Source organism: Erythranthe guttata, chromosome 4 (assembly GCF_056151865.1).
Source record: "Erythranthe guttata isolate IM_541 chromosome 4, IM_541, whole genome shotgun sequence".
Classification (NCBI taxonomy): Eukaryota; Viridiplantae; Streptophyta; class Magnoliopsida; order Lamiales; family Phrymaceae; genus Erythranthe; species Erythranthe guttata.
The window spans coordinates 17,887,082-17,909,966 of NC_142536.1; the positions used below are offsets into that span (position 1 = coordinate 17,887,082).

General features: G+C 35.8%; 5 protein-coding genes across 16 annotated transcripts; 3 read left to right on the forward strand and 2 right to left on the reverse strand.

Annotated features, from left to right (window-relative positions):
* Nucleotides 1–154: 154 nt before the first annotated feature.
* LOC105950446 (Cwf18 pre-mRNA splicing factor) lies at nt 155–2,104 on the reverse strand. 2 transcript variants are annotated; one of them, XM_012973801.2, is made up of 5 exons: nt 1,993–2,104; nt 1,692–1,903; nt 1,352–1,487; nt 1,133–1,247; nt 155–452 (listed from the first exon to the last, which is right to left on the reverse strand). In XM_012973801.2, exons 2-5 carry the CDS (start codon nt 1,880–1,882, stop codon nt 394–396), a joined length of 501 nt encoding a protein of 166 aa, XP_012829255.2. In that variant the 5' UTR covers nt 1,883–1,903; nt 1,993–2,104; the 3' UTR covers nt 155–393. The 2 variants fall into 2 exon arrangements, with proteins under 2 accessions (XP_012829255.2, XP_088673245.1); XM_088817119.1 differs by having other exon boundaries at nt 1,692–1,899; nt 1,993–2,080.
* A 1,586-nt stretch (nt 2,105–3,690) lies between these two features.
* Nucleotides 3,691–7,042, forward strand: LOC105950484 (protein sym-1). The gene is made up of 8 exons (XM_012973847.2): nt 3,691–4,161; nt 4,434–4,521; nt 5,393–5,487; nt 5,762–5,834; nt 5,938–6,030; nt 6,131–6,217; nt 6,341–6,421; nt 6,811–7,042. Exons 1-7 carry the CDS (start codon nt 3,782–3,784, stop codon nt 6,419–6,421), a joined length of 897 nt encoding a protein of 298 aa, XP_012829301.2. The 5' UTR covers nt 3,691–3,781; the 3' UTR covers nt 6,811–7,042.
* A 368-nt stretch (nt 7,043–7,410) lies between these two features.
* On the forward strand, nt 7,411–10,770 carry PYR4 (pyrimidin 4). 3 transcript variants are annotated; one of them, XM_012973845.2, is made up of 10 exons: nt 7,411–7,569; nt 7,720–7,793; nt 7,944–7,982; nt 8,147–8,292; nt 8,428–8,609; nt 8,907–9,043; nt 9,189–9,354; nt 9,932–10,048; nt 10,161–10,321; nt 10,425–10,770. In XM_012973845.2, exons 2-10 carry the CDS (start codon nt 7,764–7,766, stop codon nt 10,623–10,625), a joined length of 1,179 nt encoding a protein of 392 aa, XP_012829299.2. In that variant the 5' UTR covers nt 7,411–7,569; nt 7,720–7,763; the 3' UTR covers nt 10,626–10,770. The 3 variants fall into 3 exon arrangements, with proteins under 3 accessions (XP_012829299.2, XP_088673247.1, XP_088673246.1); XM_088817121.1 differs by having other exon boundaries at nt 7,441–7,569; nt 7,944–8,020; XM_088817120.1 differs by having other exon boundaries at nt 7,462–7,569; nt 7,724–7,793.
* A 976-nt stretch (nt 10,771–11,746) lies between these two features.
* On the forward strand, nt 11,747–17,774 carry LOC105950450 (Translation elongation factor EF1A/initiation factor IF2gamma family protein). 8 transcript variants are annotated; one of them, XM_088817124.1, is made up of 12 exons: nt 11,748–11,860; nt 12,238–12,357; nt 13,352–13,510; nt 13,828–14,034; nt 14,197–14,277; nt 14,431–14,741; nt 14,826–14,936; nt 15,484–15,968; nt 16,394–16,562; nt 16,796–17,035; nt 17,139–17,273; nt 17,427–17,774. In XM_088817124.1, exons 2-12 carry the CDS (start codon nt 12,249–12,251, stop codon nt 17,556–17,558), a joined length of 2,139 nt encoding a protein of 712 aa, XP_088673250.1. In that variant the 5' UTR covers nt 11,748–11,860; nt 12,238–12,248; the 3' UTR covers nt 17,559–17,774. The 8 variants fall into 8 exon arrangements, with proteins under 8 accessions (XP_012829261.2, XP_012829263.2, XP_088673250.1 ...); XM_088817126.1 differs by having other exon boundaries at nt 11,774–11,860; nt 14,200–14,277; XM_088817125.1 differs by having other exon boundaries at nt 11,789–11,860; nt 12,231–12,357.
* Nucleotides 17,775–18,052: 278 nt separating this feature from the next.
* Nucleotides 18,053–22,121, reverse strand: LOC105950448 (uncharacterized). 2 transcript variants are annotated; one of them, XM_012973804.2, is made up of 4 exons: nt 21,961–22,121; nt 21,594–21,665; nt 20,737–21,092; nt 18,053–20,471 (listed from the first exon to the last, which is right to left on the reverse strand). In XM_012973804.2, exons 3-4 carry the CDS (start codon nt 21,081–21,083, stop codon nt 18,227–18,229), a joined length of 2,592 nt encoding a protein of 863 aa, XP_012829258.2. In that variant the 5' UTR covers nt 21,084–21,092; nt 21,594–21,665; nt 21,961–22,121; the 3' UTR covers nt 18,053–18,226. The 2 variants fall into 2 exon arrangements, with proteins under 2 accessions (XP_012829258.2, XP_088673249.1); XM_088817123.1 differs by lacking the exon at nt 21,961–22,121 and having other exon boundaries at nt 21,594–21,692.
* Between the last annotated feature and the right edge of the window lie 764 nt (nt 22,122–22,885).

Sequence of the window (22,885 nt, forward strand, 5' to 3'; positions counted from 1 at the left end):
ATAATGTATATTCGTTAAGTCGAGCTTGTCACACGTGGTTAGCATAGTGTAGTTTACGTCTCTCGTATTGTTTACAAGCTATTATACGAGAGTGTAGGTTTATCCAGTGCACCTATATGGTTGGCTGTGAGGTCCTTCGTTACGAAAACGAAAAAAGAGAATAATGTATTCCATAAAATGTCATTTACTTCTACTACACTTCATTGACATAAAAATTAATCTATTATAGAAAGCGAAATGTCGTAATATATATAGTTTTTAACAACCTACGACGAAGTGGTCGAAATAACGAACATCTAGTACAAAAGTCTGCATTTTCAGATTAGGTGGGAAACCATAAAAAGAGAGAGATATCTTCTTAGTCGAATGAACTTTACAATCCTCGGTATGGTTTCAGTTTGCTCCCCCATTTTCTATGTTTTCTTCTGAACTCCTTTTCGCTTCCTCTTGTTCTGCAAAACACAAAATCTATAATGAGCAAAGACATGCAAACCAAAACGGAAACTGTACATTATTTTTGCTGGTGCAAAACCATGATCATCTCTAAAACTACATACTTGAAAGTGTTGCTGAGTCAGCAAAAGTTTGTTAATTATCGGCATCGCAGTCCAAGATTAAAATACAACCTTAACACCCACTGACATAATATTTTTAGCTAGTAATAAATTCATCTCAAATGAACTAACCAAAATATTATCCAAGTAAAACTACGACTGGTGTGTTGGACATATTTATTTCAATTTATAAAACATGAAATTTTTGCCACAAACAGTCCAGGCATTTTGAACACCAACTTCTTGCTACAAGACCAAGACAAGTGAGCTAAAAAAATATGAAGTGATATAATCAACTCCGAGGACAAACAGGTTAAAGTATTCTTTATATTCACCTATACTAGGAGGTAACTTATCTGAACTCACTTTCTAATATATAATTCCCCGTAACTAATCAAGACACTAGTTGCAACGTAAAAGACCTAAAAAAACAGTAGAAATTCAGGGTGTGATAAGCAACATTACAATATGCACGAGCACAAGAAAAATCAATTTATCAGTAATCCCCGGTAGATGGTTGGGGTTGTTGGGGTGGGGGGGGGGGGGGGGGGGGGGGGGGGGGGGGGTTAGAGGCATACCCATGAGTGTTAACATTGCCTTCTGAGTGCGTCTGTCGAGCTTGTCAAGTCTCTTTTGAACATCCCTCCTCAGGTCCCAATTTGGTTTCTTCGGTGCTATGTTTAGAAACGGATCCTAAAATTTTGTTTTTAATATCAGTATCTATATCCCTTGAGTAAAATTAAAAATGTAGAGAAAGAAACAACGAAGGAACAACAGAACAGAACTACACAAACCACCTCTTTATTCTCGTCTTGAGGAGGAGGAATCGCAAAGGCAGGGTCTTCAAATTTCGGCAACACGGGTGGCGCAAGTTTGCCCTCTTGAAGTTGCTTGTCGTGCGGAAGATAATTTCGAAATTTCATATTAACATTACTGCAAAACATAAAAACTTCCGTAAGTTCGAGATTAAATCACATTGATTACAGAACACATTATACTCAAAATCATGGCAGCAGTTTTCCTAAAATCAAGATATTCAGCAATAAAACGCACAATACATCGAAAAAATTACTAATTGTTGCATATTCATAAATGCCTGAAAATATAAAGAAACGAGATTGTAATCAGTGAGCTTACTTTTCTTCGCCATCTTCATTATCATCTTCATCTTCTTTCTCTTGGTCCAGTTGTTCTTGGGGTTGCTCAATCGGAGTTGGTGCATTGTCGTCGGGAGTGTTGAGGAGTTCATGAGCGGTTTTAAGAGCTCTCAGCCTCTCCTTACGCGCCGCCGCCGCCGCCTCAATTGAATCCTCTTCTCCGACGCCCATTAAATTCTGTTTCGATTCTATCTGAGATGTGGACAGCAATTTGAAAAATTAAAATATACTTGATATCTTATCCGCGAGAATTGACAATTGAAAAGGAAGAGGAAATTTACATGTCCCGGAGATGGTGATGTTGGAATTGCACAATGTAAAACCCTAGACTCGAGAATTGGGGAAAGAGGAGAAGACGACAACGTTCTGAAGTTGAATACTAGGGCCTATATAAATACTAGTAAAAAGTTGTAATCAGGGTCGGAGGGGGTCTCGCGATTAATCGGTGGCCGGTGATAAATCGGAAATAAATTGATTTTTAAAATTTAATATAAAATATTTCTAGATATTATTTATAAATACTAAAAACATATATAAAAATATATTTAAACATAGTTATATCTCCATCATGTATATATTTTAATAAAATAATAAAAGTTTAATAATAATAATTTCATAATACATAAATATTCTTATAAAATATAAATAAAAAAATATTTTTTTTAATTTACATTTATTCTTGAACATTTCTAACATACATCATTAGTTCTTTAGCAATAACAGTTAACATAAATAAAATAAAACATAAGCTCATATTTTCTTTATTAAAATCCCAACTTTTATTTTGAATTACTAAAAAAAAAAAAGGATTTTTGACCGATTTTTGCCATCGAAGTTTGACCCACTATAAAGGTTTGACCGCCTCAGCCTCAGACCGCCTTGGATCGCCTCAAACCGCATCGGACCGCCTAAAACCGCCTAAAACCGCCTCACATGCAAAAACTAATTTTTCAAACTTTTACACTAAAATCGTAAAGGTTTTTGACCGCCTCCGCCTCGGAGACCGATTAATCGGCCGCCTCGGCCGATTTTTAGAACGATAATAAATACTAATATACGTGTGTGTATATATATATATATATATATATATATATATATATATATATATATATATATATATATATATATATATAGCGTTAATTAGTGGCAATTAGAATTATCTTTTAATTAATTTATGAAATAAATTAAATATTTTATAATTAAGAAATTTTACAATTTCTCACACTAATTATTAATTAATTATTATTAAGGGTAAAATTCATCTTGCACCCATGTGCTCTCCGAAAGGTATCATTTACCCTATGTGTAGAAAAATCAAACATCCCTTGTCGTTAGTATTTATTCTTAATTACTTTAGTCAAACCTTTTGACCGACTGTTGCTAAGAGTTGTAGCTTAGTTTTGGCCATTTTTCACTAGATTTTTTGCTCATTTCAACTCTGTTTTTTTTCCCCTTAATTTATTCAGTCATTGTTTTTACTTTTTTCAGTTTTTTCGTCTTTTGTTTTTGCATAAAAAATTGAAAAGTCGAATCAATAAGGATGAAGTTTTGCTGATCACGAATGCAAAACCCACAAAAAACAAAACTGAAAACCACTGAAATCTAAAAAAAACCCGAAAATTAAAATAAAACCTTATGAAAGAATTGCAAATTAAAAACAAAAGCTTTCATATTATCATGGCAAAACCTTCCAAAAAATAAAATTAAAAACTCCTAAAATCAAACACTAAAATCGATAAAAAAAAAACCTCGTTTATATGAACGCTGAAAATCATCAACAATCCACAAAAATAAATTTTAAAAAATAAGGGATTATGTCATACATAATGCAGGTAAAAGAGTCAGTTACGCTCAAATTTAACACCTTTAAAAGTTTGACAATTGACCGAAAAAAATAGGGGGGGCTTTTGATGTTTTCTATACTTCAGGGGGTAAATGATACTTTCGCATAGTAAAAGGGTGCAAAATGAATTTTAGCCTATTATTAATTAACCGGAACCTTTCCCCTCTTAAAACCCTTAAACCCACACGCACTGCATAAACATTTGTTGAAGAAGAAACAGCAAACCGATGACGATGTTTACAAAACCGGTGGCCGGAAAATCTAATCTTCTATTCCGATGGGCTTCTACCTTCTCTCGCACCTCGAGCAGCGCATCAATTTGCCATATCAAACAGAGCAGCAGAATTCCAGCGTCCAACCTAATTTGCCGGAGCTTCTATCATAACAATAGAATTTCTCTTCCTTCCGCAAATGGTTTTAAATTACTGGGTCGCCCGGAATTTGCGTCTGGTAATTTGGGTCGCCGATCTTTGCGGGTTTCATCCGGCGGCGGCGGTTCCGGTGGCAAAGCTGGTGGTGGTGGGTCTGGAGGTTCCGGCAATGGTGGTGGTGGCGGCGGCGCTTTTGGTGGTGGGGATGGTGGAAGTAACTGGTCATTGCTTTCTTGGTAAGTATTTCAGGTATCTTAAAAAGGTTATCTTTTTCTATATTAGTCATCTTATCCAAATCTCAGTTTTGAATTTTCATGTTTATTTCATAAACTCGTGGCTCTGAACTCTGCTGGCGTTTAATTATTGGCATAGTTGGATTACAATTTGCAACCGATTATGCATTTTAGATAATGCGAAATGTTCGGCAAGAGAGAGAGAGAGAGAGAAAAAAAAACTAGAGACCATATTCATTGTAAAGATCGATAATCTCGAATTCATTTCGATGCAGGTATATGTCTCTTCTTGCAAAGTACCCGGTGATGACAAAAGCTGTTACTTCAGCCTTTTTGACTTTGGTTGGTGATCTCACCTGTCAGGTAAACCACCTATGTAGACGATTCGTGAAGTGTTTGAATTGAATTTATTCATTTTCCCCCTTATTACGAGCTACGTAATGATACCGTTTTGTTATGTTGTAGCTGGAGAACTCGGGAAAATTCTGATTTTTTTTTCTTTTTGAAATCTTTAGCTTTGTTGTTCTTAGGCTTCTTAGCTTTATCAATGGAGCTTATGAGTTTCTAGGGGGATTAAAGTTGTTTAAAGAATCTAACTCATGGATAGGTAGTGCAAACCAATTTTTATATGCTTGATAATATATATGTAGGGTAATACAATGAAGTGCGCGTGTGTGTGTGTGTGTGTGTATATATATATATATATATATATATATATATATCTTCTTGGTGTTGTGCGTATTTTCAGGTGATCATGATTCAAGAGCGGTCCTTCCTTTATTATACTCCAGTTGAAACGATTTATCTTAAAATATTTGGAAATAAGAGAGCATCAGTGGACTCTATAGAATGTTTACATATTCGATTGCCGTTTCTTTGTAGCCTGAAAAATTAGTTTTCGTCTTATACCTAACAACATCTACAATATAGTTGGACAAAGTGCTCCACACAATTCTTTCATCCATTTATAACGAAAACTCGGTTACAACTATTCTACGCAATAGCTCTGAAGTCAGTGTCGTCGAGTTTTTTTATGAGAGAATTTGAATTCAAACTGGAATTCCATATATGTTAGTTGGAAAACAGGGCTTGATAATGCTTCCAATTTGTGTGTGTGTATATATATATATATATATATATATATATATATATATATATATATTTTTTTTTGTGAATTAAGTTTGATAAAGTTTGTGTTATTGATTATATAACATTTTGTATGATTGTACCTCAGCTCTTGATCGATCAAGTACCATCTCTAGACTTGAAGAGGACATTTGTTTTCACACTGTTAGGGCTCGTTTTGGTCGGTCCAACATTGCATTTCTGGTAATTATTTCAGAATTTTCAGTCTCCATTCCAAAGATCGTTTTTACTGTACACTATAGCTTAAAATGCAGATAATCTATCAATGTTATTTTTGCGATGCTCGTCCATTTAATTATCAACAATTATATTATTTCGTGAGAAATATATAAATTACACTTGCTTTGAAAAGGTTCATCGAAGCAAAACTCATCCCAAATTGATTAACCGTAAAATTCATTTCAACTATGTAATATCTTTCAGACTCGATTTGATTTCTTTTATTACATGTACTTAGGTATTTGTCTCTAAGTAAATTGGTCACAGTTCCTGGAGCTTCTGGTGCTTTCTTACGGCTTCTTCTTGATCAAGTATTTTCTTTCTTTCAGCTAAATGATTACGTTATATTAATTAATACTGTAGGAATTCGTTTTACTTCTGTTGACTGTTGACTGTTGACTTTTCCGTACACAGTTCCTTTTTGCTCCCGTTTTTATCGGAGTTTTTCTATCGACGTTGATGACATTAGAGGGAAGGCCATCAGAAGTGATCCCAAAGTTACAACAGGTTAATGCTAAATAAAACATCCGTTTATTTCGATTAATTTGAATAAAAAAGATCAATTTTTTATATTCAAGACTAACTCTTTTTTCGTTTTCTTTTGTAGGAGTGGTTCTCCTCGGTTCTTGCAAATTGGCAACTGTGGATACCTTTCCAATTCATAAACTTCCGTTTTGTGCCACAGCAATTTCAGGTCGGGAAATAATTAATAATTAATTATTTTTCTTTTTCTTTTATTTTCCTTGTTTTTAATTTTTATACTGTCGTGCGGCTAAAGAAACGGCACGTGCGTTGACTGTGTGTCTCGTTTCTACAGGTACTTGCAGCAAACTTTATTGCCGTGATATGGAATGTGATTCTTTCGTATAAAGCTCACAAAGAAGTTATTGCCAAATAGGTACTTCGATTCCCTTCAAATCTCAATGTAATAATATTTAGGGTAAATTACGGCCACCCTCAAGGTAAGGTTAAATTACAAAAATACCCCTCTTGTTTGGGTAATTACAACCACCCCTCAATTATGAATCTTCTTACACACCCAACCTTATGGTGTCAAATTCAACAGAATCTTCTAGATTCCGTGGAATGTTCTCTAATTTGTACTCGTTTTGTGCAAAAATGCAGTTTCTTATGCTCATATCTGCTACTTGGTTATTGAATCTAGGAATTAAACGAGTAGGTGTAATGTTTTCATAATGCATGATTTTCGAAGGAAATAAAATGATTTCTGATATAAGAGTTGGTCGAGTATATTTTCTACTGCTAATGCTGTGTGTACTTTTGCAGGCATTGTATTGCTGCACGAGTCGATGCTGATCAGAAAGGCTTTGTATTATAGGAAGAATCGAAGACGGAAAAAAAAAAATACCAGAATGGTGGTTTTGATTATGAACTTTAGTTTCGTTGCAACTTGTATTGGTTTGCTATATGAATGTGTTGAATTTGAACTTGGGACTGCTTTTTCGTACTGTGATGTGATAAACGTCGTTTTAGTGTTAATAGTATCGTTTTGACTTCAGACGTGATTTTGACTACTTTCAAGACTTAATTTGACAAAACTCAAAACACAAATTATGTACTTTGAGTTAAGCTTTCTATACAAGTTGAATCATCAAGATTGAATATCGACTGAGAAAGATATGCATGAATCAATAAACATTGTCTACAACTTTGATGTTTTGAGTTATCTAAAATTCAAAATGTAATTCATTCGTCAACAACTTTGCCACCCAACATTCAATTTAGTTGATTCAAGTTGCATTGAAAAGCTAATTCAAAGCACTAAAGTTTTCGTGTTTAGAGTATTTCCAAAATCAGACTAAAAAATGGTCAAAATCACGTTTGAAATTAAAACGGTATTTATTTTATGAGACCCATTAATAGAATAAGGCCCATCTTTATATCAGCCCATAACCTGATTTCCCAGTTTCCTAAACGGCGTCGTTTCCTATCACTTTTCTTCCCCAATTCGATTCCCTCCAGAAATCGCACCTTGTGCTGCCCTAAATCCTCATTTGTTCTTCTTCTTCGATTCGCTTCCCAAAGGTCTAATACTTATTACAAAACTCAAATTTGTAGTTTCAACCCTTCAATGCGGATTCATTATTCTGCTATTTTATTGCATCCTTAATAAATCTGTCATGTTTTCTTCTCCTCATAAAACCCCTGATTTTATTTATTTATTTTCTTTTGCAGACAGATTGCGATGCAGTAAAGGAAACTAAGCTGCTGCTTGTAAGATGTTGAAGACGTCATTCTTCCCTTGCAAAGTAAGCATTTTCTATACACATGATTCACATGGTAGTGTTTTTTTCTTCTTTCTCTCTCTAGCAAAAAAAAAAAAAAGAATCTTTGCACATGTTTATATATCTGTATGTCAGATGTCAACGCTTATATTCTGTTGCATCTTGTACAAATAGGCAAGTGCTCTTGGTGCACCCTCAGTTTTCCCCATCAAGGTGCCCTTCCGAACCCCTGGCTTGTCGATTGTTTAAAAGTCGGTTCCTTCGTATTACTTCGATTGTTATAATACTAGCTGCATTGCTCACATGAATTTATTTTCATATTCCCATTTACACTAGCTTCCCATTATCTATCGTGACACGTTTTTTCTCTCGAACAGTTATCTTATACTGCACTTGCGAACGCGAAAAGACCCGTCCATTTTAAAGTATCTAGGGCTAGAATGGAGCTTTCGATCACACGGCCCGACGATTGGCATCTCCATCTTCGGGATGGTGAACTTCTGGAAGCAGTTGTACCTCACAGGTTGATTGAATTACTTTTTACTAGTGCACTCGGTTTACAACTGGCTGGGATGTTTTTTTGTTTTTTTTTTGAGACGATTGAATTTCTATTTATTTATTTTCCCGGCTTTATAAAAAGAATTTGTTGTGCAAACAGTTCGCATCACTTTGGAAGAGCCATAATCATGCCGAACTTGAAACCTCCCGTCACCACCACAGCAGCTGCAGTGTCCTACCGACATTCGATTTTGAAAGCTCTGCCGGAAAATAGTGACTTCACCCCTTTGATGACTCTTTATTTGACCGACACTACGAGCCCTAATGAGATAAAATTAGCAAGTGAGTACGACTCCTGATATATATGCTTCTTTTTTTTTTCCATTTACATACTCATGTTTCGATATGCGTCTATCAACTCCTTGTTGCTCCGTATTTATCTTTATAACCCGAGAAAAAGAAAAAGAAAAAGAAAAATTAATTTTGTTAAATATTTACGCCCAAAACCGATGTAAATCTGGTATGTCAAGATTCCGAAAGTCTTAAAATGGTGATATAAAATAAAAAAAAATAGCCGTAGTTATTGTATAAGTTTCGTGTCCTTGGTCCATGTTTGATATTAGTTGCTGCGCGTTTCAGGAGAGAGTGGAGTTGTATTCGCCGTAAAGTTATACCCTGCTGGTGCTACCACAAATTCTCAAGAAGGTGTAACAGATCTATTCGGCAAGTGTTTGCCTGTACTTGAGGAAATGGTTCAGCAAAACATGCCTTTGTTGGTAATTTATCTTTCGTTTCCGTAAGAATTGTGCTTAAGCGTGCCATCGTTTTTTAATTAGTTAAATATGCAATAATCGTATGATTTTTTTTTTTTTTTTGAGTAAAATAATCGTATGATTTTAATGCATCAATAATTGTATGCAGGTTCATGGAGAGGTAACGGATCCCGATGTTGATGTGTTTGATCGTGAAAAGGTGTTCATTGACACAATTCTTAGCCCCTTAATTCAAAAGCTTCCACAACTCAAAGTTGTCATGGAGCACATTACCACTAAAGATGCTGTAAATTTCGTCCAGTCTTGTCGTGAAGGTACAAAAAATCACGTTTATGGTAAATATAGGGTAATATTACGGGTAAGGTCAAATAATGAAAAAACCCCTCGTGTTTGGGTAATTACAACCAACTCCCTCAACTGCGAATTTTCTTACACGTCCACCGTTATGATGTCAAATTCAACAGAATCTTCTGGATTGCGTGGAATGTTCTCTAGATTGTACTCATTTTGTGCAAAAATGTAGTTTTTGATGCACCACAATCTGATATTTATAAGCCAAGGAACACATCTTATGATCATCTTGTTTCAAAATGTGGAACTCGAATGGGGTAAAACGGGTCCAATTGGAGAATATTCCACGTAATTTAGAAGAATCCACTAAATTTGACACTGCAAGGGTGGACGTGTAAGAAGATTTATAGTTGGAGGTGGTTGTAATTACCCAAACATGAGGTGTTTTTTTCGTAATCTGATCTTACCTCAGAGGATGGCGGTAATTTACGTGTTACTACTTAATTTGATTAATAAATACCACGTGGCATCTCTATTTCATCGTGATCATCTAAACATAATCAAATTTTCATTTAAAAAAAAAAAAATCTTCTTTTTTAGGATTTGTTGCAGCAACTGTCACACCGCAACATCTTGCTCTTAACAGAAACTCCCTTTTCAAAGGAGGACTCCAACCTCACAGTTACTGCCTTCCAGTGCTCAAGAGAGAGATACATAGTATGTCTGATGCCTTTTGTAATTTTATTACATAAAGCATTAGCTGATCTCGTCGTCATTGTACTATTACCACATTTGTCTTATGTTTTGATTGACCTGTTATGATTTTCAGGACAGGCAATTGTGTCGGCTGTGACAAGTGGAAGTAAAAGATTCTTTCTCGGAACCGATAGCGCTCCTCACGAAAGAACCAAAAAGGAATGTTCTTGTGGATGTGCTGGAGTATACAATTCGCCTGTGGCATTATCGGTTTACGCCAAAATCTTTGAAGAGGTAATTTCACTGACCTTATTATATATATCATATTATATTATATATAAATGAGAATTGTGGTATATTGAAGTGCATTTTGTGAATTTGGAAATTACTATTATAGGCTGGTGCACTGGACAAATTAGAAGCTTTTACGAGCTTTAACGGACCAGATTTCTACGGTCTTCCTCGAAACACGTCAAAGATTAAGCTGAGCAAGACACAATGGAAGGTGCCGAGTTCGTTTCCGTTTAAATTTGGCGAAATTGTTCCTATGTCTGCAGGTGAAACACTTGATTGGCTACCATTACCATTATCTCCTTAATTCTCCTTAAAAAAACAAAGGGACAAATGATTCATATTACAAATGTTTTCTTGTCCTGGAACTGCAGTCACTTCTTAATAGTTGTTTTATTTTTGCAACAGCTGTAAGTGGATAATAGACTATTTTTTGTTTTTTTTTGAGAAAATATAATTGGTCTATGTTATTAAACCCCACTCTAATTGGATATCATCAAAACAATATCCTATAATTTGAAATTTGTTGTGAAAAACGTGTGCGCGCGCAATTGATCTTCACATAAATCGAACAATGGACTCAAGGATTAATGTGGTTCGGTTCAGTTAGAACCTACATCAACCATGTATTCCAAGACAACTTTTATTGATCGAAGAACGGAAGGAGATTACGGAGATTTCGATTACCATAGGAATGATGAAACTAGAAAACCCTAATTGTGCTAAGAACTCGGTATTGAAGGTGATCTCTCAATTCTCACGTAGTGTTTTCTCTCAAACTCTTCAATCTATATCTCTCTCGATTACTAATGTTTTCTCGCTCTAAAAGAAGTTCTCTCAGCCTATCATCATATCTAAAATCGTCAAAAAACCCATCTCGGTGAAATGATCTTCAAACGAAAATGAGTTCACTTGATGGTGATGGAATCCGTTTCATTGTTTTTTTATCGGCTTCGAATTTTCCACTCCTAATTTGAGAGTGAAAGTTTTTTTTTTTTTTTTTTTTTTTTTTTTTTTTTTTTTTTTGAGTAATTCAAGTCCATTACAAGGGGAAGTAGGGGAGGGGAGGACTCGAACCCTAGACCTTTACGAGATGGTCGGTAAATTGAGAGTGAAAGTTGAAACAATCAATTAATTTAAAAAAAAAAATCATGTAACTAATAAACATTTAACTAACAAATTAATCAACAATCTCAAATCTCAATCTTCAGTTTAGCAATTAAGTAACCAATTAATTAATAATAATAATAATAATAATAATAATAATAATAATAATAATAATAATGATGATGATAATAATAATAATAATAATAATTCATTAATTATTTAATTAATTAAATACTTTAAATAAAAAAATAAATAAAAATCAACTGACCAACTCCCAAATCGGGCCTAGCCCGCACTAGCCGAAGCCCACACACACACACACACACACACAGAAATAGATATCTGTCAATTAAAGAAAGAAGAGAAATTGAGAAAATAAAAGAAATCTTCTTGTTCCTCCACCGCCCGCGGATGCGTTCACTCCTGCTGTAGTGGGTACTTTCGCAAATTCAATTCACTAATTTCAATTTCTAACCAATCCCTTTTGATTTAAACTCTTAATTTTGTAGACATTATCAAAATTCATGGTCGATACTAAATTTTTTGGGCATTGATTAATCGTCTCGGAACCCAAGAAACAACACATGATGACAAATTTTAGTAGAAGAAAACAACTTGGGCAGCTGTTTTTTAGGCGCCCTAAAAATTATCTCTGTTCTTGATTACTGAATGAAAGATTAGGGTGTTGCTGGGGTTTGTTTATACTCCATTTTTTTTAATTCAGTGTTTTCTGCTGGTGGAATTTGCTTCAAGATCTAGTTTCAGATTTTTTTTAATTCTGATAAATTTTTATATAATTTTTGAGTTTGTAGGAGTTGGAGAGATGCCTCGTAAAGTGCATTATGGGGTTGATTACGATGACAGCTACGATGTTTATGAAGATTACGACGATGACTATGCGGATAATTATGATTATGAAGTCGAACAAAGTGGTGAGGTTTATCCTCTCTGAGTTTGCCTAGTGCAGGCAAACTGTTTGATGCTTAGTGTTTTCGACTTTTAACTGCAGCAGACCTTCGATTCTCCTGTTAAATGTGATGTTTAGGAATTTTCAGTATGAGTTTTGCGTTTTGCGTTAATATTATATTTAAGCGAGTAGTAAAATATAGGAAAAACGTATGTAGGTATAGAGAGCCTGTTTCTATCGAAACAACAAACTAGAGATGGCAACGGTTGGGTGGAGAAGTTTTGTACCGTAGTCGTTTGGGGGTTTTAGTCGAGGTAGGAAAATCTTTTTTCTGATCTTCATTAGTGATTACGAAGACCACGAGAAAAAAAAAATGTTCTCATGGCATATTGATGCTTAAACATTATCTTGTCATTTTCAATAGGAATTATCAATCTTTTTTCAATAGGAATTCTCAATCTTGTCGTTTTCAATATCTACTGAAGAATGAAATGTACTCAGATGTAGGATATAGAACTCTAATTAGAAAACATTAATAAATGTGAAACGTCCACCTACATCTATTCTATAACGTTTAACATTGGCAAATCAAGCTTTATCCCGCGTTACACTTAATACAGGGCAGAAACTTGAGTAAAAAATCTTCATCACAGCTACAATAATCTTAGCTAGTAACTTTTGTAGAATGAAGAAATCAATAGTTGAAGCATATTTGAGTTGGGAACTTGGCTTTGAGCCCTTACCTTCTACCCAGCTCGAACAATATTTATATTTTTTTTTCCTTTAAGCCTTTAGCTTGTATGAGGGTTCTTTTACTTTTTCGGTGCATCAACTTCTTTAACTCCTCCTTTGTCCCAATTTGTCTTCATAACATGTCCCTTAATCCAATTCTCTTACCTCTTGAACTTCACATGATTTAATATTTTTGCTCTTAGATCTTATAATTATTTGTGTGCAGTTCTTGATATGCGAGGTTTTTATACTTCTCTATTTGTTGATTGGTTGCCTGATATGAACAGCATCCGAAACAATGGCAAAACTAGAAGCCGACAAGTCTGGGGTCTGGCGTTGCCCAATTTGTACCTATGATAATGAAGACAGTATGTCTGCATGTGACATATGTGGGGTTTTACGTAACCCTTTGATCAAGGCTGTTGCTAAAATGGATATCGGTGGAGGTATATCTCTATGTAACTCTCTCGCTCTATAAATATTATATATTATTTTTGTGAGAAAAGCTCGTGTTATTGAGTTCATTGAGTTACATGAAATAAGAGAAACATGCACTTTTCCTTTCTCCCTTTACATGTTCTCTCATGGTATGAAAACCATTTCTTTTGTTTAAGTTGTCTTCTTTCTCTTTTAAACCGTAGACCAGTTTGGATAGGTTGCACCATGGCTTCATTCTCTGGTGCTTTTCGGCAATTTTCTGTTTTAGATAGTTACTATTTTCATTACCGTTAAATCTTTCATAGAGTAGATCCTTTCCATGCAGTGGGTGGCATATGCAAAGATTCTGGAGCATCAGTGATGGCCAAGTCTCTTTTTGCATCATTGCCGCGAAGGACTGTACTCTTTGAAGTGCAGAATGATGTTTCGTCCTCAGATGACAATTTAAACTTATACAATCTTGGAAACATTCGTGGCACTTTTCAAGAGTTCAATAGTGCTTTTAGCTCTCAAAATCACAAAGTTAATATAGGTCTGAGCAGGTTCTAAACTGGTTATTAATCAGTAGACAATCATAGTTTTGTTAGATCAAATGAAAATTTTATCCCTAGACGATTAGATAGTTGTCTTTATTGCTATGCTGGGGATATATCATATTTCTTGCTTTCTGACATAACATTACACATTTTGATAGCAGCTCCTTTCAAATTTGATGCTCCGTCTCCAGATGATTTGGTGTCAAATGGATTGCGATCAGTGAAATCAAAATCCAAAGGTATTCTTACAGTTATCGAGTATGTATGATAATTTACAAATAGTGTTCGACCAATTTTTTTTTTGGGCTCGCAAAAAAAAAAAAAAAAAAGAAACAGTGTTGAAGTTTTTCCATTTGTTAAATTAACTTATAGAGCCGGTGTCTTTATCATAGGTAACATTTTGAGTAAAAAGGAGACGAAGATTCAAGTTGAATCTGAATTGGTTGCTAAAGGACCAGTGTCCTCTTCAGTACCAGTGACAAGAGAAAGGCGTAATGGAGTTAGTGAGAATGATTCCGCTTCAGGCAGTGGAAACAAATCCGAGGTTTTTGATACTAGAATGAAGGCTGAGACTTCATCATCCAAAACTCGAAAAGAAGAAATTATCGACGAAGGAAAAACATCTACTTCACAGTATAATCCTGAGAAATGGATGATTCCTGACAAACTAGATGCTGGATTGAGTCAACTAAATCTTGCGATTGTAAGTTTCTAATTTTGTGACAAGAATGCCCCCAGGAGTAATCCTTTTTACGAATTCCCATAATTTACAATCCTGTCTACCTAGGTTGGCCATGTTGATTCTGGCAAATCAACACTATCAGGAAGGTTGCTTCATCTTTTGGGAAGAATATCTCAGAAGGAAATGCACAAATACGAAAAAGAAGCTAAACAACAGGTAATAACTCTACATTTCTTTAGGGTAAATTACATATACCCCCCTTGAGCTAAGGTTGATTAACGAAACAAACCCCTCTGGTATTGGTAATTACATACAACCTACCTGAGGTATAACTCCGTCTTACAATTACACCCTTACGGAGTTATGAGCAACAGAATCTTGAAGATTCTATGGAATATTCATTATGAATTTTCAGTTCTACCCTTGTACACGTTGTCCAATATACAGTTTTGTTTTGCAGACTAATATACCCCCAGGGGGGTAAATGTAATATTAAAAAATGTGGACATTTCACACTTATACATTTCTCCTTTTTTTGTCTGTTTAGTTGAAGGAGTAGTTTAGACAATTCTGTTATTCCGTTAGGGTTTCTGACAGGCTGTTAGTTTCAGGGGTGGTATATAATTACCAATACCAGAGGGGTTTTTTAGTTATTCGAGCATACCTCAGGGGGTATCCATAATTAACCCTTTTCTTTATTATTTCCCACGCTTGTAAATGAAACTGTTTGCTAGAAATGTATGTAATTTTCTTCTTTTACCAGGGAAAAGGGTCTTTCGCTTTTGCGTGGGCAATGGATGAAAGTGTCGAAGAAAGGGAAAGGGGTATAACGATGACAGTGGGTGTTGCTTTCTTCACATCTAGAAAGTATCAAATCGTGCTGCTCGATTCCCCTGGACACAGAGATTTTGTTCCAAATATGATATCTGGAGCAACCCAAGCAGATGCTGCTATTATTGTAGTCGATGCTTCGTTGGGTTCATTTGAAGCAGGCATAGATGCCACAGGAGGGCAAACAAAGGAACACGCGCAGCTCGTTAGAAGCTTTGGGGTCGAACAGGTTATTGTTGTTGTTAACAAAATGGATGTAGTGGATTATTCCAAGGAAAGATTCGATACGGTGAAGGAGAAACTAAGAACATTTCTTCGCTCTTGCGGTTTTAAAGATTCTTCTATTTTGTGGGTTCCGGCAAGTGCCATGGAAAACCAAAACTTGGTAGCGAATGCTTCTGATGTGCAGTTGTCCTGGTTAGTTGATTACTTGTTTATTTTTTTCTTTTTCCTTTTTCTTCCCAGTTACTTCATGTTATTTTACCTTTATATTTTATGGTGTATCGCTATTGGGCATGCTCTTATCTTATCGTTCGACAGAAGTCTAAGCAGACAAAATAAGACATCTCGACTGTATTTTGACTAGATCAGATTTCTAAATTTCTTTTATGCTTTGATCTCCAACATATAAATCGAGGAAACCTTTCTCTGTATTTATGTCCTTATGATCTCACAACATGCGTTGAATTCACCATCTGCTGAGGCCTTTTCTATTTGTGTGCGAGGAAAGAGTGTCTTTTACTTTTTCTTTTTTCCCTTTTTTAGTGGTTTCATTTTGGATATGTAATTCGATAGAATATGTGTGCAAACAAATAACCCGTGCAAAATTACTGCAATTGCAGGTTTAAAGGACCTTGTTTGCTGGATGCAATAGATTCCCTCCAACTTCCTACAAGAGATTACTCCAAGCCGCTGCTAATGCCGATATGTGACGTTGTCAAGTTGCCATCACAAGGTCAGGTCTCCGCATGTGGGAAATTGGAAAGCGGAGCTATTCGAACAGGATTTAAGGTACATCCACTCTTTCTCGATAAACAAATCGTTGGTTCATTATGAAATTCGTCATCAGCTCACTTCAGAATTATTACTCTCTATTCTTATTGGAGTAAATTATACTTAAATGTAGTAATTTTGTGTTTTTTTTAATAAAAGAATTGGTAAATTGAAGGCCTTAGACTTGAAATAGATGAAATCGAAATTCGAGAAGGTTTTCGACTTTTGTAAATTTTTTGTTGGTAAAACAGGTCATGGTTATGCCTTCGAGAGAAATAGCAACGGTCCGTTCTTTAGAAAAGGACTCTCAGGTTTGTAATATTGCAAGAGCCGGCGACAATGTCACAGTCAATTTGCAAGGCATCGAGGGCAACCGTGTGACAGCTGGCGGTATGATATGCCACCCCGATTATCCAGTTCAAATCACAAACTACTTGGAACTCAAGATCCTTGTCCTCGATATTTCAACCCCAATTGTGATTGGTTCTCAGGTGGGATTAACAAAATATAAACAACTTTTTATCATTCCTTATAAATATTTTTTCTTTTCTTTCTTCGTTCGTTAGGCATAATGTCTTATGTGTACACTTGCAGTTTGAATTTCACATACATCACGCAAAAGAAGCTGCAAGAGTCGTGAGAATATTGTCTCTACTTGATCCAAAGACCGGGAAGACAGCAAAGAAGTCTCCAAGGTGTTTATTGGCTAAGCAAAACGCAATCGTTGAGGTTAGTGCATAATTATTTCGTCTTTTTTTTTTCGGTAGAAATTAGAAATAATACGAAAACCGTATAAAGCAAAAAGGGGAAGGTCTTTTACATATATTTTTTCTTGTTTTTATTATTTGACGAGAAGTTGTGATTTGATTTTATTATCCGCAGGTGGCTCTGCAAGCACCTGTTTGTGTTGAAGAATATAATAATTGTAGAGCTTTGGGAAGGGTGTTCCTTAGAGCATCGGGAAGAACTATTGCTCTCGGTATCGTGACTCAAATAATAAAGAGGGAAGAATAATAGTTAAGACGGTCATTTGATAATGATATATTTTTCGCTAACAAAAGATCAATTCTACAGTCTATAGTAAATTTGTTGTAATTCTCGCAATTTTGCAGTGTTCGGTGGGGGAATTTGATTTACGTAGCTTTGTGTGGTGAGTATAGGTCAATCGCTCATGTTTGTATCATCAACTATTTTTCGATAAAAGAATGAGTTGGCTGTTTATTTTTCGTATAATAGAATCATAGATATCGTACTATTCCCTTTGATTGATTATTCATCGAAAACCGAAATCTTGCTCATCGTATTTGACAAGTCATTTTCTTCCAACACACCCTAGTACTAAATCGAGTCAAGTTCAAAGCTGAGTCGTGTACTTAGCTAACAAGACGAGTCAACTCGCATTACAACTGAGTTAAATCGTAAAATGAACTACGAAATTGAAGGACCGGAGATTGAATGAGAAATCTCCACATGATCAACAATACATAATCAGAAATGGGAATATATGCTCAAAGAAAGATAAAAGCATAACAATTGAAAACCTTAAATAGTTTGGCCATGTCAGTCTAATCAACCACAATAAAACAGCAAATCAAACCCCCGAAATTCAGAGATCGATTGGTCCAAGATTCTCGACTTTTCTAATACACAAACTGTACATTTTATACATTAAACAACAGTACCTACGAAGTGGCTTTACACGAAGCCTTATTATGCCCAGGCTCCTTACACTTGGAACAAGTGACTGTCCTCTTATCCGGATCCTCGATTTTACTCTGCTCCTTCTTCTGTTCACTTGCCGGACGAGGGGCAGGTGGAAGCACCTTCACATCATCCAATTCAGCATCTTCTTTCACCAAAGGCAAACCGATTCCAGGTATAGGATTTATCGATTCCCTGTACGTCAATTGGTAACTCTCGACGGTGAAATATTTCGAACAATAATCATAAACCCCTTTTCCCGAGGAGTTCAATGCAGCAATAGCATGGCGGCAAGGTATACCACTGGTCCCTTTCCATTCTAGGCAAGTGCATTCCAATTTCTCGATATTGACAACATGAGTGGACTCATCGTGGACCTCAAACAGAACGTCCGATGAAATGAACAGTCTCAGCCTGTGCGCTTTAAGAGCTTCTCCCTGTACCATTTTCTCTTTCGATGGAGTCAGTTTTGCTGTCCAGTTGCTCGAAGAAATTCGTCGGGTGTTTATTACTTCACTTATCATGTAAATCAGTGCTTCTATCTTCTGCATTAGAGTTGATTCTTTGATTTCGTCCATCAGCTTGGTATATGGTTCCGCCACATTCTGTATGATATAGTTGTATTGCTCGCCTCTGAACGACAAACTTGTCCAATGCTCTGGCTCGACTTGAGTTACCCAATCATAAGCGCTTGGAGAAATCTGTTTGATTTGCTCGGTGAACTTTTTGAAAACGCTTTGTCGAAGTGCATGAGCAGCAGATAGAAATTTTCCAGGTAAAACTCCCCTTCCTTCGCCCTGGAATGGACCCTTCAAGTTTCGCTTGAAACTTTCTATAAGGTGATACATGGAATAACCATGGTGAGCATTCTCGAATATTTCGTGCACGGCCTTTTCTAGTCCTTTGTCCCTATCCGAGACAAAAGTCAAAGGTACGGAACTTGACAATGCAGACTTTAGTTGCTCCAGAAACCAATGCCAGTTGTCCTCGTTTTCATTGTTAACAATGCTAAATGCAACTGGAAAGAAACCGTCATCTGCATCGACCGCAGTTGCTGTCAACAAACTTTCATGGTACTTTGATTTCAGAGACGTCGCATTGAGAAAAAGAATAGGGCGGCAATTCTTCTCGAAGCTTTGTACGCAAGAAAGAAAAGAGACAAAAAGGCACTGGAATCTTTTCTCGTCATCGGTCAACAGTTTGACAAAACTACCAGGATTTGTCTCCTCCAACTTTTCACAGAACCAAGGTAAGCGACTGTAGGACTCTTTATACGAACCCTGAAGTTGCTCTCGGGCACCCTCGATCCCACGCCTTACTTGTGTATACTTTAATTCAATCCCAAAGTCACGTGAAATGCTTCTAGCAATTTCCCTAGGCTTGTCATGTGGGGAATCTCGTAACTTATCCTTTATGACACTTACCAACAGTTTCTTTGCTGGATGAGCATTCTTCCAAGATTCCCCTCCACATGTATGAGTATTGTTGAGCTTTTTAATCCGGAACAACAGTGAAGCAGGGACCCAAGATGCATGGATACTCCACGAACAGCCTTCCTCGACACAAATGCCACTCGCGCGATTGGAGTCATTCTTTTTCAGTTTATAAACAAAGCGGTGAGCAATAGCATACTTTTGCAGTGCCTCTCGGAACTCCTTCACGCTTTTAAAATCCTGTCCCACACCAGTAATACAGTCTCTCCACGAGGCAACTAATTTTTCTGGCAAATCATCATCAGAAAAGCCAGGACTGGATGGATTGCCGAGATCATCTATTCCCAGAATATCATCATCTGTTTCGTGTTCTTGACTCTGGTTATTTTTCTTACGCCTCCTCCTGTCCCTGTCGCTATCACTAACTGCAACAATAGTTGGACCACGAGCACCCATCGTCCATGAGGCAGTACGCCTCCGCCTTTTGACAGTATCTGCTGGGCCACAAGTCATGTCTAAATCAGACAGGTCCTGGTCAGCATCAACAACACTGACAGCTACCCGTGGTTTATATTCGGAATCACTGTCAGTACCATGTTCAGAAGATTGGGGTGAGGCGGTATATGTTTCACCGGGGCTTGAGCTGTCTACAACCTTACGAGCTGCTGTAGAACCAGCATGAGCATGAACACGAGGGTCAGCACTATCTTTACGGTTATTGACAACTGAAGTTGCAGCAGTTGTGGGTGCAGTAATATGGTTTACTGTCTCGGCCAGTTTCAGAGCACTGTTCCTGCAGGTATTACTCAGGTGTTTATTGCAAGCAAGTTCAAAAGTGATTTTACCAGGTAGGTACAAAAAATAAATTACCAACAAATGGTACAATAACTAGACAAAGATTTCAGTTATAAAAACCAAGAGACATAAAACGATCTGCCTTATATTATCCGCACAATATCAACTTCAGTGGCATGTTGTGATTAGTGACGACCCATTGAAAACGGAACACTCATCATGCCAAAATGGATAAGTTAAACAACATGAGTAACGACTAATACCTGCTAGCCTGTAGTTTGATAGCATCATGGTCAAATCCTACTTGCCCATCCACAAAAATATCAGCAGTTACCGAGTTCCCATGGAAATCAATCATTCTCTTTAGATCCTTGTCATTTCTTAAAGAAATGAGATTTCTCCTGTTCCCTGGGAGGAAGTATTTGATCGAAATTGTTTTCTGATTCAAGTTACACATTTCAGCTACCTTTAATTTCAGATCATCAAATACGGTTTCATGAATGATATTTACAGCATTTGCCTCTCCCCCTTCGTATGACAAGGTACTGTCGCCCTTGGTTACGAACTTACCACCAGACTGGCAAATTAGTATAAGCTTCCCTTTTGCCATAGCATCTATCTTCAGGAAATCAAGAAACGAATCAGTTAAGCAAAATAGTGACGGAACGTATTCCATTTTCCATAACACGAGACATCAAATTTCAAGTCCAAAATAAGGTTCCATATAGCACCCATCCAAATTACAAGTTAGCAACACATCAAAGAGACAAACCACTAGATACCGAAATCACTAAGTTGACCATGCAGAGAACACGATTTTCTGTCCATTAAGTGAAGACATTACAAGAAGACTGAAAAAAAACAAACACAAACAATCGTACTTGCAGTTATATACTCGTCATCTTCAAAAAAACTCGCCCTTGGCCAGAAATTAAATAAGGTGTTAATTGCAAATCTCTTATGTTAACTGTTAGTTAGTGCCTTCAAATTTTAAAGAAAAAAAGATTCAACAAAAGAAATTGTGTTTAAGGGTCTAATAACATTACCCAAACAATGTATGCAAATTAAAACGCCCATTATGTAAAAAAGAATGCTGATAATAATTTTTTTTTTTAAATACCTCAAAATTACAAGATCAATTGCGTTGATGGCTGATGGCCGTAATTCAAATTAGCTTTCCCAAGATCGATACCTAGAACGGAAGATAAAAAAAAAAAAAAAAAAAAAAAAAAAAAAAAAGTAGGTGATCTGCATTCATCACAATTATCAAGATAGAAACTGACAGAGTTCATTGAACTGTGAAATAAGTCAACACAAAAAAGACGACAATTTTTTTACCAGAAAAAAATGCTAATCTACAGAAATAACGATACAGGCAGAGAATTGCTGATATCGACTAACAATCAGTTAATCGAGCAGCAAAAACACAAACGTAATAAGAACTGAAAGAAGGAAAATTGAAGCTGAAAAGAGCAGAGGAAATTTACCTGTGAACGAACGAGAGAGAGAGAGAGAGGGAGAGAGTGATAATGAGAAAAGTTAGGGTGGGGCGATGTAGTAAACCCTAGAAATGGGAGCCGATTTGGTATTTGGGGAAAAAGGAGAGGGCATAGAGCGGAATGGGCTAAAAGTCCCGGGGTTAAATTGCAATTATACATAAAGTGTTTATCGTTCCTTTTGTAATTTGTATAAAATAAATAAAATATTTACTGTCACAAAAATGTTTTCTAATTCATAAATTAATTAATATACATGTAAAAGGTTTAAAATAGTAAAATACTAATCAATTTTGCTAAAATCATACAAGTTTATCTCTTGTATTTTTTAATTGAGTTTAGACCAATTTAATTTTTAATACAATTAAACCTTTATAAATTAGGGGCCTTAAGATATAGGTCCCTAGTGAGAAAACTTATTAGAACTAAATGACAAGCTTAACTAAATCTTTGCTGCACATCCTTTGTAAAATTCATTCCAAAAATGCCCCCCACTAATAATTTCGAAATATGCATTAATTAAAATTTAAATTGCATTGATCATGTTTTTAGCCCGTAATATTTTCTTATTTCCATCTAATATTTTAATTTTTCTTTTACAAAAAACACGTTTTCCTTTTTTTTTTCTCTTTCTTCATTTAATCATTTTTACACTGTTATAAAACAAACAAGATCCTTTTTTTCTTTATAATATAGAAATTACCAAAAAAAAAATTTATTTTTATTTTTGTATGTTGTTAATAATATTGTAGTAGACTTTGGTGTACTATGATATACTATGATGTACTATGGTTTACGGTGAACTATAGTTTACCACGGTGTACTATGGTTTACTACGGACCTACGGTATACTATTGTTTACTACGGACCTACGGTATACTATGGTTTACTACGGCGTAATATTTCAAACCCTAGC

What these genes read in the sequence shown, in the direction of transcription:
- LOC105950484 (XM_012973847.2), top strand. Translation starts at nt 3,782, where the DNA reads ATGACGATGTTTACAAAACCGGTGGCCGGAAAATCTAATCTTCTATTC. An exon ending in TTGGTGATCTCACCTGTCAG is followed by an intron (nt 4,522 to 5,392) that starts GTAAACCACCTA and finishes ATTGTACCTCAG; the next exon opens with CTCTTGATCGATCAAGTACC. An exon ending in TTGTGCCACAGCAATTTCAG is followed by an intron (nt 6,218 to 6,340) that starts GTCGGGAAATAA and finishes TCGTTTCTACAG; the next exon opens with GTACTTGCAGCAAACTTTAT.
- LOC105950446 (XM_012973801.2), bottom strand. Translation starts at nt 1,882, where the DNA reads ATGGGCGTCGGAGAAGAGGATTCAATTGAGGCGGCGGCGGCGGCGCGT. An exon ending in CTCAAGACGAGAATAAAGAG is followed by an intron (nt 1,248 to 1,351) that starts GTGGTTTGTGTA and finishes ACAAAATTTTAG; the next exon opens with GATCCGTTTCTAAACATAGC. An exon ending in GGCAATGTTAACACTCATGG is followed by an intron (nt 453 to 1,132) that starts GTATGCCTCTAA and finishes TGTGTTTTGCAG; the next exon opens with AACAAGAGGAAGCGAAAAGG.
- LOC105950450 (XM_088817124.1), top strand. Translation starts at nt 12,249, where the DNA reads ATGCCTCGTAAAGTGCATTATGGGGTTGATTACGATGACAGCTACGAT. An exon ending in GTCAACTAAATCTTGCGATT is followed by an intron (nt 14,742 to 14,825) that starts GTAAGTTTCTAA and finishes CTGTCTACCTAG; the next exon opens with GTTGGCCATGTTGATTCTGG. An exon ending in AAAAAGAAGCTAAACAACAG is followed by an intron (nt 14,937 to 15,483) that starts GTAATAACTCTA and finishes TTCTTTTACCAG; the next exon opens with GGAAAAGGGTCTTTCGCTTT.
- PYR4 (XM_012973845.2), top strand. Translation starts at nt 7,764, where the DNA reads ATGTTGAAGACGTCATTCTTCCCTTGCAAA. An exon ending in AGCAAAACATGCCTTTGTTG is followed by an intron (nt 9,044 to 9,188) that starts GTAATTTATCTT and finishes AATTGTATGCAG; the next exon opens with GTTCATGGAGAGGTAACGGA. An exon ending in ACGCCAAAATCTTTGAAGAG is followed by an intron (nt 10,322 to 10,424) that starts GTAATTTCACTG and finishes TTACTATTATAG; the next exon opens with GCTGGTGCACTGGACAAATT.
- LOC105950448 (XM_012973804.2), bottom strand. Translation starts at nt 21,083, where the DNA reads ATGGCAAAAGGGAAGCTTATACTAATTTGCCAGTCTGGTGGTAAGTTC. An exon ending in ATCAAACTACAGGCTAGCAG is followed by an intron (nt 20,472 to 20,736) that starts GTATTAGTCGTT and finishes TAATACCTGCAG; the next exon opens with GAACAGTGCTCTGAAACTGG.